The following is a 23386-nucleotide window of genomic DNA, read 5'->3' as shown; positions in this document are numbered from 1 at the left end:
TTTGGCCCACCTTCTTACAAATATTATATTATTCAGTGTTATATGGTAAAATTTGCTCTATAATGATTAGGATGTTTAAAATTTGTCTGTACGTTGTATTGAATTAATTTATCTAGGGTATAGTAATTTACTCATAGTGGTGCATACAGTTCCCAAGGAAAGCTAAACTTTTACCTTATTACCTTTGAAATATTGGTACTGCACTGATATATATAATCCTGCTTTTTCATTTTTCTTTAAATAACTGGGCTGTCCTAGAATATCAGTTGTTATTAAATTCTTTTCTTTGTGTTTGGTAAAAAATGGTAGCTTTCTTCGTATGTGATATTGTAAATTTAATAGAAAAGCCTTTCTCTTCATTAGAGGTCCAGTTTTATAACAAGGGGTCCAGTGACACAACTCCATTCCAAAAAAAGCGATTCTAGTTAATGTTTTTCAGGATTCAATCCAAGTTTTGTAAATATCATCAGAAAGGTTTTCAATCATTTCATTGTGTAGAGCTTTGTAACCAGGTTTCATAGAAAATTTTTTATTTTAAAAAAGAATATAATTTGGTTTGACTAAATTTCATTGCGACTTTTGATTACAAAACCGTGCGGTGGTTCTTTGCTTTAGAACCAAGACTGACTTCTCTTACATTTCACTCTGATGGTGTTCAGGATAAGTTAGCAATTGCTCTCTTATTTGTTCAGCTGACATAATGTGGATAGCCTTAGAAAAAAGCAGATTGCCTTTGGAAATCATATTGCAATTATATACCCCAGTAATTGTTAATAAAGGTTAAATACAGTACTGTATCACCAACAAAATCTTCAATTTTTCCCGTTTTTATTTTTCAAAATCTTCATTTCTCCCTTTTTTTTTTTTTTTACATTAGGCTACAAAAGGATTCCTGAGATATCTCAGTGAAGTAAAAGTCTCAGAATTCTGTTATTTTTGTGTAATGGCTTTAAACATGTTATATTTTTGTTAAATGCGTTTTTGTCACTCTTTTAGCTTTTTTAATGAACACCAGTAATAGAAGCATATGATTTGAAGCACAAATTTTTTTAATTAACTGTTGTATGACTCTGATAAACCTAGGTGCATTAAGGATAATTTCATAGAATGAATATGGCTTGATATATTGACCTTCAATTTATTTTTTTTTAATTAAGGCTATCCCTACTAACTGCATAACTTGGAAAAATATGATTGACAGAATATATAATTGTATTTCTCACTTATTAGAGTAATAATACATTATTAATTGAGTTACTCATTACATGTACATAGGACTGAATGGGAGGCAGGGGTGCTTGATCTAGAAATTACATTGCAGCATTTAGAGGATACTTGAAATTTCATGAACAGGGCAGGCAAAAGGGTAAGTACTGAAATCAATTTTATGTATAGTATGTCTTTCTCTTTATGTAATCTCTTCCTTCTCCACTGATATTTAAGAAGTACAAACTTGTGAAAGAAGGTAAAAATTTTCTTTCTCCTTCATGTGGAAGACTGCAAAGGCATAATTTTTGGGGGCCAATGTATGATTAGTTTGTTTTTATAGAGCTTGAAATTGAGGCGACATCTTTACCTCAAGAGTGTACCGTATATTAGATGGTTGTTCAATTTACTGAGTCATACCCTTTAATTTCCAGAAATTTATTTGAGACTTGGTTCTAGGATTGAATACATCATCAGTAATACTGACCTTTCTTCACCTTTGTTACTTGTGTATCTCCTGTTTTTATAGTAACCTCCATGACAGTGAACACTAGAATGTTGTTAATAAATATATGAGTAAAATGTGGTGTGGGTTGCACTTCATATTTGGTGATGTTGTGTGTTTGCAGCATTTGCATGCTCTTGGGTAAAGACTAAAAGTCATCAAGCTTGCCTTCATATTTGGAGAATCTAGGAATTTGAATGCCTTGTCAGGTAACTGTTGTCATCAGTCATCTATTCAAGGAAAATGTATTTCATTTGGTTTGATGAAATTTCAGCATGAGTGGGTATGCTTGGTTTCTTTTTACTGACATTATTAGAAGCCTAAAATTAGAAACAGCCAACTTTCTCCGGAGAAAGATGGGGACTCCCCTGATCTTTACACAGTTGCCATCTTTGGGGACTTAGAGGATGGCACTGAGAGGTCATGTCCCAGTGTCTTGTTGACATTAAACATCAAAACTAGGGAAGCCATATATCTCAGTTGCCAATTTAACAGATTGTAGTTAGGCTTTTTTTCCTTTCTTAGTAGGTAATAGTTTAATTTTTTTGCCTCCTATCAAAACTGATTTTATAATAAAGACTAAAATTATTTTGATTATGCAAAATTATACTTCTGAAACTTTGATTTAGGGAGGAGTTGGATGGGGTGCCTCTCTCTACCCGCAAAATTAGAATACCTGATGTGGCTGAGCAGATTTTGCCCTCAGTTCTGGGTCTGATCTCAACAGACTGATTATCCTTAAGGCACTGAAAGTAATGTATATTCAGGTGGGTCTCCCAGGGCTGCTGCCTTTTCATAGGTAGCAACATTGCTCCTCCCCTTGTAGGGCTCCCCCTGTACAGAAGGAACCCATTGCATTTTAGATATGAATCCTCACCTTGCAACATCTGGCTTGGCCTTGATTCTCCCTTTAAGTTCTTCCAGTCAGGTAAAAAACAAATAGAAATACATGTAATATTAAAACGTTTTGAGGTGTCAAAGACAAAAAGAAAAACTCAATTAAGACAGGCTCCAACCTTGACCTAATTTGATTCTTTGTTTGGAAGAGAGAATTGGCAAAAGTTCTAAATGCTAGACAGTGAACACCAAACATCATCACTAAGACTTGAAATCTACCTGTTGAATAGACATTCAAGAGCTGAAGTGACCTTTTAGACAAAAAACAAAACATGGTTGATCAAAGCAGTTATCAAAAATCAATATTTTGAGTTACCTTGCAATACAGTTGGTAGATAACTGAGAAGTGAAAGTAATGAAACAAGACACAAACTGAACAGTGTACAGAAAACAATCATGTTTCCCAATGATAAAGATGAACCAGTTGAAAAAAATATCTTAGACCTGAAAAAAAGATGTACAATAATGTTCAAGACTGAAATCTATAACATTCCAGGAGACAGAAACACACCTTGGAGAAATAGATCTTCTCAGAGGTTATGAATCATTAGCATTATGTTTACAGTTTGTTTACAGACTGTAAACATAATGCTAATGATATCATATATGCCATCAATATCATATATTAATGCCAAATCATCACAAGAAGGGGAAGACAACTGAGAAACTGTAATATACATAAACAATAAGATAATTTAAGGTAAAATGTGTATGGCTCAACATTGAAAAGCTTATAATCATTTCACAATGAAGAACAGAATCTGCTCTCTACTCTCTCTTTCCATTGTGACTCAGTACCATACACAGTTCAATAGAGAGAGCTTTATGGTCAAGAGGAACATTTTTATAGATAATTATGCACAATCATTCCCAATTATAGCATAACATTTCTGTCAGTAAATACTTTATCTCTCCAAACTTTATGCTTAAACATGTACCCCTGAACATCATAAGCAGCATACAAAAGAACATCTTAGATGTAAAGGCCCACACTGCGAACACTATGTAGTTGAGTATTAACCTTCCTGTGGTGTAAGATTTTCTGCTAGTTTTCTTTACCTGGTATGCATGTTTTTGCAGGTGAATAGTCCTCAGCTATGATTATTAAAAACATGCCATCGTAGAAATTTGTAATTTTCAGTGACTAAAATCCTGAAGTAACCTTTCAGAATTTGATCCACAAATTAAATTTTCATTCCATAATATATGAAGCCAACATGAAAGTTTCATAATGTTGGGTCTTTGCTCAGGTAGGCATTTAAGGAAATGAGGATGCTAATGTAACTGCCAAAGCTACTATCTCTATGACTAGATCAAATATACCTGTTCCTGTTATTTGTTACTACAGTATATTTAAAACTCATTATTAGTAAATGGGAGATATAGTAAAAGGAATGAAACAATGGAACACTGAATTTGACAACAAATTAAAACATGAAATCAGCTGTTGATTTGTGTTTTTCACCCCAAAAAAGTGCCACATTGAAGTGGTGGTATTTTCTCTTTGAATAGGTCACACTCATCTAAACCAGGGGTGTTTAATAAATAACCCAAAACACCCAGTCATGAATGCAAAGCAACACTTTCAACCAAGCATGTCCTCAGTGATTGTCCAACTTTCAGTCAACATACTGTATATCTATTATTGGAAACAAATCTCGAAAATAAGTTCTTGTCAGAATCTTCAACATTTTCAGTTTATCCAGTTTTTACATTTTTAAGGAGTTGCAATATATTAAATATCTAATATAGTTCATCAAGAACAAATCCTCTGGGCAAGCCCCATGAGAATTAAGATTGTTTACTCAGTACTGATTATAATAATCCATGTAAACAAAAGGATATTTGATTCATATTTTTCAAATGAAGGGGGCTTCAGTTACAAATAGTTGCCAAGAAAAGACATTCATGGGTTTCAGCTATATATGAGTTCCAAAGAACCGGACCTCATAGATTGACTCTGATAATTTTGTAGCATTCATATGTTGGACATACATCCTCACAACTCTCGTCCCTCATGGGGTGTTAGTACTACTTGCAGTGCGCTTTACACAGTACACTGTAGGCAGTACTCAAGTGTCTTCTATGAACCTTCAGCTCTAGCTATATTGCTTCCTTCCTTTATTTTCCAGTAGTTCCTCTTGTTCTCTTCTTGCATATGTCCCACTTCTTCAACGCTTTTTCCACTTTCCAACTCTGACTTAACAAACGCTTCTAGCCACTATATGGGTCTATAGAAATATGACTAAGTGGCCCAGTTAAAATCATTTGTAATGATATCATAGCAATGTGAATACCCTAAAATGCCAATCAGTTCTGAGCAGTATCTGAAGATGCAAGACCTTGGTTAAATATAATAAGACAAGAAAAATTTGCCTTCCATTTATACAAAATATAATTCTAGAAATTCAGTTTGACACAACTGGGTGAAATTACTTGCAGTTATGGTACAATGAAAGCTATCTACAAAAATAATGTAAAAACCCTCTGGTAATTCAATTCAAGAAAGCACTTAACTTATACAAAACTGAACATGTTAATTATTATTAAAACACAGTGTGTGCAGTATTTAGGACTGGTAATAGATTAAATTTAATCATTTTTGTTATTGTAAATATTACTTTGGGGATGTATGAATAACTCCTTTTACATCAAAATCTTGCTGTGAAACAATACTAGCTTGGATATTTACAACAAAGAGCTCTCACAATAATCAGTTGTACCTGAGTAGAGAAAACCTGTCTGTTTTTGTGAACAGATGACAATCCTCTGCACATACCACTATGCTGTCTAATTTGCCATCCAAGAAAGTTACATCCAACATAATAAAAAAAAAAATTAAATCCCCTCAAATACTGTAACATTATTCCAATGAACAGCCTATGGTCCTTACTAACCACATACAGTACCCCCTACCTACATCATCTAAACCTACAGCTAGGTAAAATCTAGTCCCCGAGTTATTTCACAAGTATCTAAGTAAACCTTCGTTACTTTAGCTGTCTTCACTAATTCACTGTAACATACCAAAGGCAGAGTAAAAACATATACCTGTAGTATTTAAAACATGGAAAACTGTGTGTATCATACTTAAGACATGAAAACATGGAATACTGAGAAGCAAATCATAATTTCAAATAAAAGTTTCACTAAACAATATGAGACAAGATCCAATACAGTAACTCATGACCTCATGCACCACAGTCCAAAGCAAAATTTATTTGTGAAAAATAACAAAAACCACAGTGAATTATAATACAGTACGTTTCTTACCTAGTAATGTTGACATTCTTTGTAAAATGTATTGTTTGCAAAGATTTATGATTACAGTATTTAAGGAAGTAATTTAATATCAATTTACTGCTTTTAGTTGAAAACAGCAAAAATATGATACTCAAGTGTCATAAAAAGAAGAGAGTAATATAAGGGTTTTAAAAGTGCGATTCAAGAAGTACTCATATTTCTGGTTTATATGTCTGCTAAAATTGGAATATTTTACTTTACCCCTGGATTACAAAATAAATTCACAAAACTATAGGGTTCCATATTTTGCATATCAAAAGCCCTATGGCTGCATCCTAATTGCTCCATCAACACGTATCACTTCTCCATTCATCATTGGGTTAGTTATTATGGCTTGAACCATCTGAGCATACTCATCTGGATTTCCAAGACGCTTAGGAAATGGGACAGTAGAAGCCAAATAGTTCTGTACCTTTTCAGGTAGACCCTGAAGTAAAGGTGTTAGGAACAAACCTGAAAAAGTAATAATTAGCTAAAGTAAAACTGCAAAATTCATACATACATTTTTATGCTTAAATATCATAATTCGTCAAAAATATCAGACAAAGTTAAACCCTAATAACCTAAGATAAAGCTGCTATTATCTTATCAGTTATATATACTGTACTGTCTTGAGATTCATGATTCAAGGTGTAGGAGAAAAAAATATTAAGTGAAATACATTCTCACCTGGAGCAATCGTACAGACTCTGATTCCCATAGGTGCTAAATCCCTGGCGATGGGAAGTGTCATCCCAACAATTCCTCCTTTACTTGCTGAATAGGCTGCTTGCCCAATTTGGCCATCAAAAGCTGCCACACTGGCTGTGTTTACAATCACTCCACGTTGCCCATCTGCATTTGGTACATTTTCACCCATTAGGCCAACAGACAGACGAATAACATTAAACGTCCCACAAAGATTCACCTGTGAGTAAGAAGGAAAAACAATAGCTACAATTCACACGAGCAAATAGTTCATACAGGACCTGACTTTTGTATTAAAATTCCACTCTCATCATCTAAGATGCAAAATTCATGGAAAGGTAAAACAATTCCATTTGCATATTACTTTCCTTGGAGAGCAGAACTTAACATCCAGAAAATATAAACAGTAAACCCCCTGTATTCGCGGGGAATGCGTACCACACCTCCCCACAAGAAGCTAAAATCCACGAATACTTAAAACCCCTCTAAAAACACTTAGAACTGCCTATTTTGATAGTTCAAACACAAAAAAAAAAACTCTAAAAATGCTTATACCTCAGTATTTTAATAGTTTTATCACAAAAAGTGCATTTAGTCATGAAAATGATATGAAAATACAGCAATTACTGAACATTTCTCAGTGAAAAATACCGCGAATGGGCGAATTTTCCGCAGATAACGTGTATATATGTTCCATAGAGAAATCCGCACATAGGTGAGCCCCGAATCCTGAGACCATGAATATGGGGGGGGGGGGGTTTACTGTATACAATAATAAATGTAGAACACTGACAAAATACAAATTACTGGCTAGATTTTATACTCTCTTTAAAACTGGTAAATCAAACTACAAATAAAAATAATTATAATACATGTAGAATACATGCAACATACAACACTGTAGCAGTCTAGATTTCACACATTTTGAAACAAATCAAAACAAAACCAGTTATCTCAACAAGATACTTAAGACCAGGCAACACATGTCTTGAGGAACAGCAACTTACTTCAACTTCAAATGTTTGATCTTGCTTGCATGTGTGACTGTGTGGCACCCTAAAGGTTCTTTGCAGCATCCCTTCTAAGGCTACAGACAAACTGCTGTACACCCAGTATTTTTCATTCATTCATTACAGTCGACTGTATGGCACCCTTAAGGTTCTTTGCAGCATCCCTTCTTAGGCTACGGACAAACTGCTGTACACCTCATATTTTTCATTCATTCCTTACAGTCTCTTCTCATTTAGCTATATAACTTTAAGTTGCCGAACTTTCAACTCTCATTTAAGACCTAATGTTATCCTATGGAGAACCTTTGTGTGTCAAACAATGTGACCCAGAGATCTCATTAAAATACTATACATACAGTATGCATATTGACAAGATAAAAATGTAGTACTAGTCAAAAGTAAAAGTCAGGGCTATGAAAATACAGTGTCCTTTAGACTTGTTTCCACATTGTTTAAAAATGAAATATACATTTGCTTTTTATATATAAAGAAAATGCCAAAAGGAAGGTAAACCTCATGTCCAGGCCTGAAGCCCCTTCCCCCCCAAAAAATGTGAAAGTAAAATGAGTACACTTGCACTTGTAATGAAAGGAGGGTGATTACAGAACAGAAAAAAAGCTGGGAGAGAATTCCAGTGCCTGGCAGAGGGAGGATATGGACTGCCAAAAATTAAATGGGGAGAATGGGTTCTCAAGCATGTGTTAAAATGATAACCCAAGAGAAAGCACAATTCTGCAGCTCAACTGAACTGTGGACAAAGAGTACCTATGAGAGAATGAGCATGAAATCACTTTGTTGTTGAATGAAAGGATTTAAAGAAGAGGTAAGTATTAAACTTGCCTACATATCAATTCTGTCAGTAAGGGAAATGAGAAAGTCTCAAAAATATGAAAGCAACATTCACACGAGGCAGATTAAACCACAATAAATCATAATATTTGGAATCTGAAAAAACATGTTAAAGACAAAACTCAGTCGCAGGGCTCAGATTTGACGTTGAATTTTATTATGCAGTACTGAGCACCTAAAATATTTATAAGGGAAAGATTTTATTTTTAAACAAAATGGAACTGATAATGTTCAAGATTTAACTTACTGTCTGAACTCGTGCAAAGTCTTCCAAGGAATGAGCAAGCTGTTTCTTAGGGTTGTAAGTCTTCACAGCCACTGCAATACCAGCACAATTAACTACGCTATCCAGTCGTCCAAATTTATCCTTGCACATCCCAAGTGCATTTTCTACATCAGCTGGCGATGATACCTATGAAAAAGAAATTATGTAACAAAAGTATATATCACTGCACTGTAAAATAATGTACTGTACAATTTTCATGTTGACTGGATCATCTACTGAATGATTCAACTTGACATATTGGAAGAAAAGCTAGAGAAAAATTTGTTAAAATTGTTTAATGTCAGTTTGGGTATACACCAGCGTAACATCAACGGTATAAGTCTATATAATGATGCAGCTGCAGAGAAATTACCAAGCATAGACAGAGGTTATACCACATCATCAAAATCTCAACAGTTTGAGAAACCCTCAAAAGGGATAAATACCACATCATCACTACAAACAACATATACAGTATTGAACAATGATTGAAAGGAAAATCTTACATTTTTAATTTAATAATAAATGGGATATGAGAAAGACATACATGAGACCAGACTATCATCAGTTTCTTATATTTTTAATTTTACATTAAATGAGATTTGAGAAATTGTAGAGCCTTAAAACAGAAGGAAAGAAGTGATCAAAACAGCCAATTCTCAGTTTTACTTTCTCAATACATACTTTGTTGATGTATGGCACCTATCTGTTACTGGCCAGGGAAAAACAAGGGTACTTAAATTAAAAACTTTCAAGAGCAGGTTTTGAAATAATACTACAGTTTAAAAAATTAATTTGGAATAATACTACAATTTAAAAAAAATAAGAAAAATAAATACTAATCTGAGGCAGAGCAGAGATGTTTGAGCAGTTTTTCCAGATGTGGAACAATTGAGAATTGGAAAACCTGGAACACATCCCATAACTCTGCACAGGTACTCACATCAGTAGGAGCAAATATGGCATTTTCCCCTAATTCCTCTGCAACTTTAGATCCCTGGGAGGTAGATAGGTCACATATAACAGCTCGGCCACCCTCTCGGATAACTCTCTCTACTGTAGCTCGGCCTAAGCCTGAAGCTCCGCCTGTAACCAGTGCTACCACGCCCTGTAGAAACAAAAATGTAAGTTTGCATGCAGCCATAGACAAACTGTTTCACCGTGTTTAGTAGTAGCCCTTGTGGAATTGGAGTTCGGACCGGAAAGGGTTGGCCATTCTTTACATGGGGATCATTGGGTTCATTGTTCTTGACATGGAGATGTTGGGTTCGCTAATCTTGACATGATCCTAATTAAATGTCTTTTAAGGGAAATATGTTTTTTCTGCTATTTTTTTTTTACAGTTTGAAGAATTTGATAATTTGTTTGCATCAGAAATGTTCATCTCATTAAACCATGCTTTTTTCTTAACAACGTGGGGTAACAGAGATAAACCAGACAGTCAGCGTCTTAGAACTTCAGTCAAGGTGGGGGGGAATGAAGTAGAGGCTGCCCATTTCCTATTGGGGTACTGATGAAGACGGTAACAAATGGGCAAAGTATGTAATCATATATGAACTGTGTTTCAGATTTACAGCATAGGATAGGTTGCATCCATGTATTTCCATTTAAATTTATAGGCCCTAGTTCAGGTTAGGTTTGGGTTTCAGTCGGGTTAGATGTAAATCCTGAGGCTAGGTAAGGCAGAAAATCCAGCATTTCACTATCTTTGTTTCCCATTAAGTTGGGTGGGGGGCGGTTGCCATGAGTTTAAAAAAAAAAAAAAGTTGCCAAAGATGTAGTTTTCATATTCATCAAAATCATATAAAAAAATTATCAGTTAAACTACACTTTAAATTCTTAGTCAATTACAAAGTATTTTATGGATTGTTAATGTTAACACAATGGAACCATTCTGTTTTCCAACTGCTCATCTTGTGGTTAATGCATTTTTTATCATTCGTTTTGGTGATTTCAGTCGTTTCCTTTTCAATTCCCCACCCTCAAAATTATTTTTTCCCTTGGAAACTAGCCTAATGGTTTGTACCAAACAATAATGCTTACAATAAAAGGTAGTAAACAGGCGGAAAAATAGAGGGTTCACACATTTAATGATTAGTAAATATTTAACTATCCAAAAGAATGTCAGACACCCATATATTCGTGTATCACACCATTAGTATTATTTATTTAGGGTACAGTAGCCTGCTTAAACTGGATATCAAACTGGGAGGATTCTTTTCTTATCTCTAATCAGTCTAAACATTGGCCGTTGAAAATTAAATCAACAAGGGAGCAAATTCTGGGGAGGTTCAAACATCTTTCCTACCCCATGCCTAACTGAACCTAACCCAACCAGCATCGTTACTTAACAGAGGATCGTTCCCAGAATAATACTGTTTAGCTGGCATCATCAGTTGATATCCCCTATGGATCATGGATCCATATAATAATATCATAACCCCTCAGGCAAACAGCAACCTCCTAGAAACCTGCGATATGTTAGCTAGAATACGAGGCCGGTTCGTTGCCAAGGTAGGCTACCGGTACTTCTCACTAAATTATTTGTAAATGGATGTTTTACTAATTTTACTTAACAGGACACAGTTAATTGCATCAAAACTATTCCAAATATAAAACCTGTAAACAAATTATAATTAAAATACCTTTAGCATTGTTCTGGCAGAAATGATCGTCTGGTTGAAGTAGAGTTGGACTACTAATAGCGACCCTAAAATCCGGTTACTGTCGGGAGGAAGAAGATTACACTTGCGTAAGTTTGACAATATTTTTCGGATCTTCAAACCATTCCAGAATGTTTCGTATTTACCAGTCGATTTAAATTTGGTTCTTTTGAGCACTTTCTAGCGATAATTATAATTAGTATGCATTTCATAGTCTGGCAGTATTGCTTGTGATAATAGTTTTGAGAAGAACACTTAACCGTTGGAGTAGCCATGATACTGAATTACTGAATGTTCAAAGGTGACGCGTGTAGTTATGTGAAGAAACTTATTTTTTCATTTAAAATGGGCAGTAAATTATGCATTTTCGAAATAAAATGCAGTAAATGCCATCAGTCTCGTAATTCTATGCATTAACCCGAAGATTTTGTTCATTTACAATCTGAGTAGATTAGCTCAAGACAGAGCAATGGTATTGTTTTATATCAGAATGATTGAGGTTGTTATTTTGATAATATTTCTACACTGTCTAATATACTGTTGTTAACATGGGATAATTACAAAGTGAAATCTGCCGTATTTACGCACTTCATCAGCCCCACCACTATCCCAAGCCAAAGCAAAAGTCGGTTTTGCTTTGATGCATATTTGCCATTCTTCTTCCATTAAACTTTCTTCTCCTCCTCTTGCTCTCTATCACGAAGTGTAATCCCATATCTCTTCTCAGACTTCTCTTTGCATATATATATATATATATATATATATATATATATATATATATATATATATATATATATATATATATATATATATATATATATATATAGTATATATGTGTGTGAGTGCGTGTGTGCGTGACTCGTGATTTACAAATGCAAATTTACCACAAAGGAAAATGAAAGACGCAGGTGTAAATCTGTGGCATCTCTCAGAGGATTTATATATGTTGGTTGAAATTTACTATTTATATAAGCTCGAGAGACAGTACAACAAATATAGGCCGTTAGAAACCAAATGTTCACAATTGACAGGTGGGAGTTGTAGAACCGTGCAGTACACTCATTGGTGTCAGAAGTCAAGTACAGTACTTAACAAATCAGTTTATCTTTCGGGTGGTCTCCTGCCTAAGTTTTTCTTTTTGAAATTAATGGATTGACTGATAGTTTTTTTTTTTTTACAAATGTTTTTATTAAACTAGAACCTATGATTCTTTCCAGTACATTATTAGAATAAACTATCTTTTTTTGCCCATGCCCAGTCATCCAATCAGCTGGGTACATGCAAAAAGAGAAGGTAGTTCTACTGTATTAGTGGAGGGAGTTTAATATTAATAATACTTATTGGGTTTGTGAATGGGAGTTATTATGGCTTCACATAATTTTTCGGGGAACAAATCTGTAAGCAACAAATGGATATAAACCTCTTGTACTATATATATATATATATATATATATATATATATATATATATATATATATATATATATATATATATATATATATATATATATATATATATATATATATATAATCATTTCAAAATGTACTCAGTTTTGTGTCGTTTTATATATTTTTTTTGTAGAAATAGGTTCATCTAGGGTTTTGTTGCTGCTCATGATGGCAAAATTTGTTCGTATGGTGCTCACTACGTGGGGTGTTTCCCTGAATTTTTCCCAGAATTTTTCTGTAGGAGTGTTTCATATTGGTTTTTGTGTATCAGTTTCTATTAATATTGTGATAAACTTTAGTAAGTTCCCTTCTTGTAAAAGTTGTGATTTATCAGTTTTGTTGAATCTATTGTGTAGACTGTCCAATCTTCTATCAACTGAATGTTTTTGTATTAATTCTCAGAGAGTCTCAGACCACCAAAGTACTTTATGTATTTCAGGATGTGGTTTAGAATGGGTTATGGCTTTATCTGATTTTTTTTTTTTTTGTAATAAAATCGTTAATTTCACTGTGGTCTCTTAGATATTCAAGTGGAGGGATTTGTGTGTGTGTGTGTAATTCGTATATTTCCCGGTAAGCTTTACAAATATTTTATTGAGGAATATGTTTAGTGGGATTGCTTTGTAGAGGTGAAATTATAATAGGAAAATGGTCGCTACTGTGGTTTGCAGAGCATCTCGTGTATTCCATTTAAGGGTATCTACTCTGGTGGATGGGCAGAGTGTGACATCCACAGACAGCACAGAATATTTGTGATTTATTTAAATTATAATTTTAATCGGTTGATTAATTAAGTTGCAGAATGTGAAGGCATTTTCTCTATTCTGTTGATTGTAGAAAATTTTAAATTTGTATTATTCAAAGTTATCTTATTACATAAATACTATTGCATTCCTAAGTTGCCTTCGTCGTCTTGTCTATGAAGAGAAATTGTACTTCTCCAAGGTTTGCTGTTTTACTCTTTGTCTTCATAACGAGTCATATTTTTGTGGTTCTTTGGAGATTTAATTTTTTGTAATTGTGTTAGTATTCTTGGGTTTAACCATTTCATTTTTAATTTGTCTTTCATTTGAATTTTTCTTGGGAATTATCTGTAACAAGTGTTTATCTGTGTGGTTGATACACAAGCATTCCTTTTCACGAGTTTTCGTGTCACTTTTTTCTTTATTATTTCTTTATTTTATGAGATTTCATGTGGTGTTTATTAGGCAGTCTTGTTATATTCGTGTTGCATTGCAGAGTTCAGTACATCATGTATTACATCTGCTTGTGTGATCATGTACTTCTGCATCATGTTTATTCCTAGAACTTTTGTTGCAGCGAGTACTGGTGATTAGTTGATTACATTTCCCTATGCATATTCATTTTGATCTGTGATCCCCTTTTCTTTTGGTCTATCATAATTTTAAGGTGGGGCTCATACTGACTAGTTACTTTTTTGTGAAGTTGATTGAATGGAATGGAATGGAATATAGATTTTAGGCCAAAGGCCAAGCGCTGGGATGTATTAGGTCATTCCCTACTTAAAGGGAGATTGAGAGTATAAAGGTTTGCAAGGTGCAACGGGAGGAAAACCTTGCAGTTGCACAATGAACAAGTTGTTAGGAGAGGGTGGATAGGAAGATGGAAGGAAGAGAGTATGAATGGAGGTAGAGTAAAAGGAGTGATAGGGGTTGCAGCTACGGGCCTAGGGGACGCTGCAATCTTAAGTAATGCCTACAGTGCACCACGAGGTGCACTGATGGCACTCTTCCCCTACGGGGGCGAAGTTGATTGACTCCTTGTGTTTGTTCCTTGATATTTTGTTGTCTTTATGGTTTGAAAGATGGATTAGTTTCATTATAGTCATTAGTGTTTGTTTCTTGTAGTTATTATATGGAGTTGGGTCCTTAATGCAATATTCTTATTGGATTGTATTTCTTATCTAACCTTTAGTATTTTTTATCCTCAGTATTGTTTGTTTGGTCAGATTTATCTTTTCCAAAATCATATATATTTTTTTATTTGATTTGGTATGATTCATTTTTCATTACTTTTTTTAGGTTATGGTTGTGGGTAGGTGTTTTTTGCAGGAGCATTAAACCCTCTGACTTTAAGTTTCAATTTAGTTCCTCTTAAGAACATTCCTGTTAGTATTTTTAGTTGTGTGCTGTAGATATAGTACACGCACACTTTAGATTTTGCAAGGTGATTTGCACGACGGTTTATGTAGTTGGTTCATCATAATTCCACTTTGTTGTGTGGGCAGTTGGTCCATAGTATGCACATCAGTGATTCTCTGTAGTGTCAATTTTTGTATTGTAAAGGTTCAAGTATATTTGGCCTTACTTCTCTATTTTGAACTAAAATTTTCATTTCCAGTGGAATATCCTGTCCTTTTTTTCCTTTTTTTGCTACTTTAAAAGATGTTCCTTTAGTTTTCATACTTGGAATACTATAGATTTCACAAACTTGCGCATTATTGTATTGTTTTTAAATGAGCCTAGTCAAAAAAAAAATTATTCAAGTGGTTCATCTACATTATTGGGCATTATGATTTTTATTGTACACTATTCGTTGTGATATGTTTTGTTACTTAAACTTTTGAGTTATCTACAGACTGTATTCTAAGATAACTCTCAGAATGATTTTTGGTTGTTGCAATGACTAACCACTTTTGTTTCTTGTATGAACGAAGTCTTGTTCATTGAATATCTATTTAACAGTAGTTGTCAAGTCTTAGTTGTGATACAGTATTTAGTTTTCATTCTATACTACAGCATTATGAACCATGATCAGTTCTTGTTTGCAAATAGAGAATTAGATTTAGTGATGTTTGGATTCTGCCTGAATTAGGTTTTTTTTAGTTTTCTTTTGCTACAGCAGAAGATTATAGTTATTTCAGTACCTTTTTTTTTTATCAGATTGGGAGATTTTGAAGGGAGAATCAATAGCACACTAGAAGTTGAAGGTTCGGGATTATTATTCACAACATGGAGAGAAAATGAATTCAGGTTGGGTTTCCTCCTTCCAGGGGGCCCTACAAGGGGAGGAGCAGCTGCCTTTAAAAAGGTAGCTGCCCTGGGAGACCCACTTGAATATATGCTTCCTAAGGGTCATCAGTCCACTGAGATCAAATGCAGCAATGGGGGCAAGGTTAACAAAATGCTTCCCCCTGGTTAGCCACATTGGGTACCCCAGCTCCATGGATGGAGAGGCATGCTGTGCACTTGCACCCTCCATCAGAGTTTCAAGAGCAGAATTTCCCACAATCCAGATAATTTTAGTCTTCATCTTAAAGTCGGTTTTGATATCAGGAAAAAAAAATGTAACTGTTAAAATAGGCCTGACTCAAATTTGTTAAATCAACAGCTAAGGTGCAAGGCTTCCAGGGCTCTGATGTCTTAACATCATCAAATCACTGGGACATTGCCAAATATTGGTTCAGCATCAGACTAGGCATTAAAAACTTTATATTCAATTTAATCAAGAACCCCGAATTTGCATTGGATTGTTAGTCTTCCGCAGAAAAATCCGTACAATTCAAAAGTGGTGAACCCCCTCTCTCTATCATGACCTAATAGCCACACATGGCAGTAAAGATTCAGAAAGTGACTCACCGACTAAAGAGGTTTTCTATCGGACTTTTTTTTATAAAAATGAACTATCATTATTCAAATTTAAGAGCTAAGAATATTTTTTTAGTAAAAAAATATAAACAAAACACTTCTGCCCACATTAGAATTTCCCTGACCTTGGATTACACCAAAAGTATGTCTGCACACTCTTGTACCATCTATCAGATATGTACGCCCATACCCCTGAACATTATAAGCAACATACAATAGAGCATGTAAGACTTAAAATCCTATATTACACAAGCTGTGGAGATGGATCTAATCCCTCCCCTGGTAAAGGAATTGCTGCAGATCATCTAATGAAACAAGCCAGATTTCATTACTCAGTAATGCAGCTGCCACATCTAGTACAGTATACCTGTTCTTTTCAGTGATTCATTCATCATTGCTTTTAATAGCAAATTGAAACATTTTAAATCAACTGTTGTAGATTTCTTCGTTCCAAATTAGATGTCACAGTAAAAAATTATCTATCCCAGAAATTTTCCATACTCATCTGACCCATAGGTACTTGATGAGTAACCCATGTAAACCAGTCTGTTAAAGCAGAACAACACTTAAAATCAAACATGTCTTTAGTGATTGTCCTGCATTCTACCAGCAACTATCAAAAATGCTTATTATGTATCAGAAACAAATATTTAAAAAAAAAAAATTTTTCAGAATCTTCAGCAATTTTGATTGACTCTAGTATTTAATTTTTATGGAGTGGAAGTATTTGAAGATCTGATATATTCATGAAGAAACAAATATTTGGGCCAATCCTGTGAGAGTTAAGAATATTAACTCATTAAGAATATTAACTCATTGGTATTAAAATGTTTTTCATAAGAAGAAATGTTTTCATATGAAGTCTGTGTAATTATGCTTTTCATTTCCAAAAGCAAGTCAAAATGAATCAGGGTATGACTTGGTCTGAATTTTTCTTTTGGTCATGTTTTTTCATATGCTTCTAATGATGTATATTAGACTTGGTTCCTATTCATTTTATGGGAAATAGGCTTGTAATTGGCAACATTCGTACATTGCTCTTCAGCAGAAAAAAAATTTACCAATTTTTGTCTAGGTTTTTTCCTTGCATCCTGCCATGATGTTCCATTTCATGGATGGATGAACCACTCTTCTATGAGCAGCCTTAGGGAGTTTACCAAGTTAAAAGCAGTGCTCTTACATCTTGATGATGGTCATCTTGTAGCACTTACACCCAGCACTATATGGTATGACTCGAGATTTTCACCTCACTTGACCATTTCAATTACTCTAAATTTTATGGGTGAGGCACCATGCCCTCCTATCTCAACCTCATCCTCCTTCATGTTCTGAGAGTAATCAAAATCATAATCAATGCCACACATGGTTCAGCATCAAAGTCAATTTAAATATCCTAATTTGAGAAAAACTGATATAAAGAGGTGAAAAAACCTAGCTAATTTACTCGGGAAAATCAGTTTTATTTATATTGTGAGGATCAGTCCATTTGCAATTCTGCACTGATTCTCACAAAGAAATCCTCAGATCTTCCTTGATCATATGTACATGAATTTCTGTGTATTTCATAGTATCTTATGACATACTCATACCCTTTGAGGCTGGTTTTACTAAAGTTGAATCTGAATAATACCAGTCACACAGAAAAGATATATACAGTCCAAATTAGTGTCAGCATGCACATTCTCAAAGATACAGTCATACAACATATACTGTAGTGGCGTTGCTAGGACTATAAAAAAGGTTTTTTAACTGTGTTTATTCTTACAAAATATTAACATTTATTTTAACATACACCATGGTAAGGCATGACATAGCAGTTACTGTACCTGATAACTTGGAATAACACACACCTGGAATGGAATATGTTTACTACAACAACTGTGCAACTGAAAATGTAAGACAGAATCAAGTCTTAAAATTGAATATAATTTTTATATAATCAGAGCTGAAAACCTCTGCCTTTGGATAAATTGCAGATTTCAAAATTATAAATGAATATATACTTAATAGGCCTGAAAGAAAAGACTACCTGTAGTTGTACAAACCATAACCATTTGGTATCTCCTACATAAGATATTCTTAGTACATACAGGTTATATTAAGAATTGCAACTGAATATGAAGGAGAAAATATAATCAGCGTCTTTTTGGTGCATAGTGTGATATATCAGACATAAGGAAGAAGTAAAAATTTTCCTTAAAATTTTACATCAATTCTAATAAAAAAAAAATTAAGGTTAGCTACTGACTCTTCCCTTTAACTTCTTATCTCTTAATGCCAACAGCTGTATTAATTTCAGTTCCTTTGACTATTCACATCTGAAATACATACATCTTCATAATCACCATCATGAACATTTTTTTGTCAGCTATTACATGAACCTTTATGAGGTGACATGTGAACTTTTCTCTCCTCTGCCCTCTGCACTTTGTGCCTGAACTCCAAAATATGTCTGAGTATTCTTTTCTTTTGAGGAATTATGTTAAAACAGAGTACAAAAATTTTAAAAAATATCTAACAGTTATGTCAAATAATTATCTGATCTTATGCTGACATTCTGCAAGCATTAAAAATATATATACTACACATACATTATTACTCAAAAATTTTCCAGTTGTACATCAGTAAACACTGTAAAGGACTGTGCTCCATTAAACTATACATACAAGAACATTTTGGAAGAGGGAATACAAACCTTAAAAAATCTACACCATTGGACAGTTCATGTTTTAGGACTAGAATATCAGTATGAACATTTTTTAGTATACATTATACAAAAATAGTATTAAACTTACTAGTCCTACTACTTTTCCAAGGCAAGCAAACTGTCTAGATATAACAAACCGCATCCAGTATCCATTACCATCACTTCCAGAACAAAAAACTTGAAAAAATTAACTTTCCAAATCTAAATATATAGAATTTACATAAATGAAGGGGACTGGATTAAATTTTTCAACTAATCACAAATATCACTACAAATATCACAGACAAATACAATGAATAAGGAAAAATTGAGAAACATTGAGAAAAGGAAAGAAGTGATATTGCAAACATTTGGATAATTTTAATATTTAATTAGTTAGACTCAGCATGTGCATGGCAGGTTGCTTAACTCACTGCAGTTCTGAGAATTTAAAAAAATCTAAACTTATCATTAGTACAGACATACCTTTCTGGCCAGCCCTGAGAGAGCATGAGCTCAGTGGCCTGGTTAATCTACTTATACATCAGAGAAATTTGATGAGATACATGGGTAGACTGCAGAGAGAATGTTCAAGTTTCAGCATGGTTGCATATAAATCCTTAAAATATGATCTTTTTTGGTATCACAAGGTTGCAAAAGTATAAAAAATTCTTTTGGTGTACTAAAGATTATTCTAATAGTTTATGGGGAACTGTACTGTAGTTGTAACAGGTTCTTCCAAGGCTAGTAAAAAACAGTATATTGTGTCACTGTATATAATGAATAAACTGAACCATACTAATGAATGCTATTGCACAATAATGATTGACCATTATTAAAAAATTACAAATAATGCCACAAATAAAACTTAAACTAGTCACTAACAAGTGAAAAACACCACCCGTTCTAATGCCACGATAAGTACGCTTAATGATCCTTACAAAATGTCAAGCCCTTTAGCACGCCTATCTTACATCTGGAACAGTATTAGAAGACTTGAAAAGTAATGTGTATATCTGAAGTTACAAAATTTTGAGAAACTTGACCCCATAGCATGATTCTTAGGTGACTCGCACAAGGAATTGAGAGATATGAGACTATTCCCGAGAGATTCCATTTTTAGCAAATAATCATGAGATCTGTTACACATAAGTAGCTATATCACAATCATTCCCTCAGTGATGTGGGTACTCATAACTTTCCTGTTCTCACTGGACACAGAGATGAACTGTCACATATCACAAATATCCATCTTCTATTACAAAATAATATGAATGAAAATACCAATGAAAGTTTTAAACAAAACAGTAAACATGTGCAAGAGCAATAGCCATTCACTGCACTTCCATTCAAGTTTTCAAACTCCATCACTGCCAAACCTAGTGTACCACTTACTGAAAACAAGAGCAAAACAAAACTTCATCCATATCTAAAAACTCTTCCATTTGGTAATAAAAGCACCATAATGACTATATTAGTGGTAATAATTCTTTGTAAATTCAGTGACTGAGTAAAATAAAGTAACAAGAACACCCTTCACCAAATTTGCATTCCCTTCACCAATACAAAACTCATACAAGCAGTGGCAAAGTTGAATATCTTCTTTTGTCTTAAATTATGAGAACCGTGCCATCATGGGGTCATCAATCAGTTTTGAGTGTACATTCTGCAAGTCCTGCAATAAAGCAATGAGTAAATGTTAGATTTATTTTTAGAAATCCTTCAACATTTTTTAACAGTTCTTAAATTACAGTACTGTACTTGCATTTCATAATCATGAGGACTTCACTTACAGCTCACGTTTGAAGTCCAAGTACTGTATACTGTTTAAAGTCAATATACAGAACACTGCAACAGACCAGCTACTGTACTGATATAGTAAAAAAACAATGAAATCTACATAATATTGTTCATAAAAATTATTATACACTTTTCTAACACATAAAATACGTACATACATAGATGCAAGTATATTAAAGGCTATTTGAAGAGGAGAGGGTGAACAACACTGGTAACACTGCTACATAAAAAAAACTGTAAAATTTAGGGTTTGATACCTGAAATGATGTAGTTAAGAACAATTTTGAGATCTGCTGATCTCCATTGTGATAGAAATGAAATATTTCCAGTCATTTCAGTCAGTTTACAATTCATGGTAAACATCTTTACTGCAACTTACCTGCGAGGCTTATACCTACATTGGGTTCTTGATGAACAGTTAATAATCATAAATTTATTCCTATATTGCCCACTCGGAGTAATCGTTTTATTCCTATATTGCCCACCCGGAATAATTGTTTTATTCCTATACTGCCCACCCAGAATAGTTATTTTATTCCTATAGTATTTCCAACAAAAAAATATGCAACTTTGCCCACTTAACTCATCCCATTGCCGAGGGGTTCAGGCGAGATACTCCACCCCCCATGACAGAATATATAGAGGGTAATAACATGGATCCACTAAGCAAAGTAAGCAATGTAGCAGAAAATTCCAAATTCTGATTGTACTAGTTGCAATAAGCTGGTAAAAAAACATGGAGCTAAATACAGTAGTAGCTCTCTTAGCTGACCCGGTAATGAAAGGAGCTCCAAAATCTTTTCACGCTACTGACAAATGGGACTAAGAGTGGTTTTTTATATCTAAGAACCAAGTGATATCATGATGATTGGCACCTTCAGAAGTACAAGACTATGTTCATCATCATGTGACTGCAGAGAACATCCATTTTTCAAGGCATAGAGTTTTGTTCATAGTTGTTGTTCCAAATTGTATCAATAAAATCTATCTTTTTCACATTGCCCTTTGCAATAGTCAGCTCTAGGTAATCGAAAATACTGTATTAGACTCATCCTTATCTTAGAGTACAGATGAAAGTCCAGCGCTTATGATATGCATATCCCATTCCAAAGATCCCTACATTTAGACTAGGACCAACCACCATAAGGGATATTTACCACCTTAAGAAGGTCAAATGCCATTTCTTTATATACAGTATATTAAACATTCTCATGTCAAGGAGAAAATTTATATTTGGATACATATGAATAAAACAAAATCTGATGGATGGATTTGATGTTCTGAATTTATTCTAAGGCTAAAGAGATTTCTTTTAGAATTAGAATATAGAAAATTTAAGTCATTCAGTACTGAAAGGTTAATTGACAGAAGGCTTGAAAAGTGTAACAGGAGGAAAGACCAGTTGCACTGAGACAATTGTTAGAGAGGGTGGATAATCAGAAGGAAGGAAAATATGAACAGAGGTACAATAAAATGCAAGATGTTGCAGCTAGGGGCTGAAGGGATGCTGCAAAGAACCTCAAGTAATACCTACAGTGCACCACGTGGGTTGCATTGACGGCACTACCCCCTACAGGGAAGAGCTTTAAAAAAAAAAAAAAGTGAGATTTCATATTAATAAGAAAAGTTTGAAATTACACAAAGTGCTGTACTGTACATTGTAATTTTATGTAATTTCCAAGTTTTCCTTTCTCTCAAATCAAAAATTCCATATGTATAAGTCTTTAAGCAAACAATCTCTTGTTCAGGATTTCCTTTTTTTATTTCAATCAGTTTTCACACTTTTCCATTATGTAATCTTTTGTTTAAATGAACATGTTTTAATTATGTGTAAATGTAAGTACAGTCACTTTGCTAATCTATCTCTCTCTCTTATTCCATTACCATTTATTCCCTTCGCAACATGTTTGGACTGTATAAAGTTTAGATAAAATAAATATGGTCAAGTAATTCAACCTTAAGATGGTTTTTTGTACAAGTGGATTCATGTAAATATGTTGAGTGCAATAAACTGGAGATTACCGTATTTACAAAATCACCTTCAAAGAAGGCTGAGTTGCCTACAATATTTATTTATAGAGAGAGAGAGAGAGAGAGAGAGAGAGAGAGAGAGAGAGAGAGAGAGAGAGAGAGAGAGAGAATATTTGGCATGTTAATATTTAATCAAGCTGAATGTTCTTAAGTTTATCTATTGGTAAAAAGCTTTCTCTTGAAAAAAAAAGTGAGCAAATTTGGTTAAGAAAAAAAATTACATAAAATTTCTCCCAAGTTTTTAAGCTAATATGAAATCTCACTTTTTTAATGGAAGCCTTTTAACCATAGAATAAATTCAGAATAGCAAAACTACCCACCAATTGTTTTATTCATATCAGGTCAAATGATTTATTCATTATAAATATCTGGAGGAAATATTTCCTCTGTTCTCTTTCATCTTGAAACTGCATGGTGTTTGTAACTCC

The 23386-nt window shown here is 33.9% G+C and overlaps 2 protein-coding genes and 1 long non-coding RNA gene across 8 annotated transcripts in view; 1 reads left to right on the top strand and 2 right to left on the bottom strand.

Moving 5' to 3' along the window:
• LOC136840196 (uncharacterized) overlaps positions 1-23386 on the top strand; it is a 58861-nt gene that overhangs the window by 4669 nt on the left and 30806 nt on the right. The window contains exon 3 of the long non-coding RNA XR_010853554.1: positions 1276-1366. This is a non-coding gene — a long non-coding RNA (uncharacterized lncRNA). The remainder of the gene's footprint in view (positions 1-1275; positions 1367-23386) is intronic.
• On the bottom strand, positions 4978-11522 carry scu (scully). The gene is made up of 5 exons (XM_067106695.1): positions 11368-11522; positions 9666-9830; positions 8705-8869; positions 6581-6818; positions 4978-6364 (listed from the first exon to the last, which is right to left on the bottom strand). Exons 1-5 carry the CDS (start codon positions 11374-11376, stop codon positions 6174-6176), a joined length of 768 nt encoding a protein of 255 aa, XP_066962796.1. The 5' UTR covers positions 11377-11522; the 3' UTR covers positions 4978-6173.
• Oscillin (glucosamine-6-phosphate isomerase Oscillin) overlaps positions 18293-23386 on the bottom strand; it is a 28661-nt gene continuing 23567 nt past the window's right edge. For 5 of the 6 annotated variants that reach the window (XR_010853553.1, XM_067106679.1, XM_067106681.1 and 2 more), the window contains one exon: positions 18293-20802. Coding sequence is in view for 2 of the 6 variants with exons in the window: in XM_067106679.1 (XP_066962780.1) it covers positions 20743-20802 (60 nt within the window). In the remaining 4 variants the exon portion in view is untranslated. The remainder of the gene's footprint in view (positions 20803-23386) is intronic. The other variant, XR_010853552.1, reaches the window with a different exon arrangement.

The sequence above is a fragment of the Macrobrachium rosenbergii genome, chromosome 7, assembly GCF_040412425.1.
Source record: "Macrobrachium rosenbergii isolate ZJJX-2024 chromosome 7, ASM4041242v1, whole genome shotgun sequence".
Lineage (NCBI taxonomy): Eukaryota > Metazoa > Arthropoda > Malacostraca > Decapoda > Palaemonidae > Macrobrachium > Macrobrachium rosenbergii.
The sequence above is the reverse complement of the archived record's forward strand: the minus strand, read 5'-3'. Positions and strand labels throughout refer to the sequence as shown.

Coding starts and splice junctions, on each gene's coding strand:
- scu (XM_067106695.1), bottom strand. Junction 8,870..9,665: donor CCATATTTGCTCCTACTGAT/GTGAGTACCTGT, acceptor TCTTTTTCATAG/GTATCATCGCCAGCTGATGT. Junction 6,819..8,704: donor ACTTTGCACGAGTTCAGACA/GTAAGTTAAATC, acceptor TCTTACTCACAG/GTGAATCTTTGTGGGACGTT.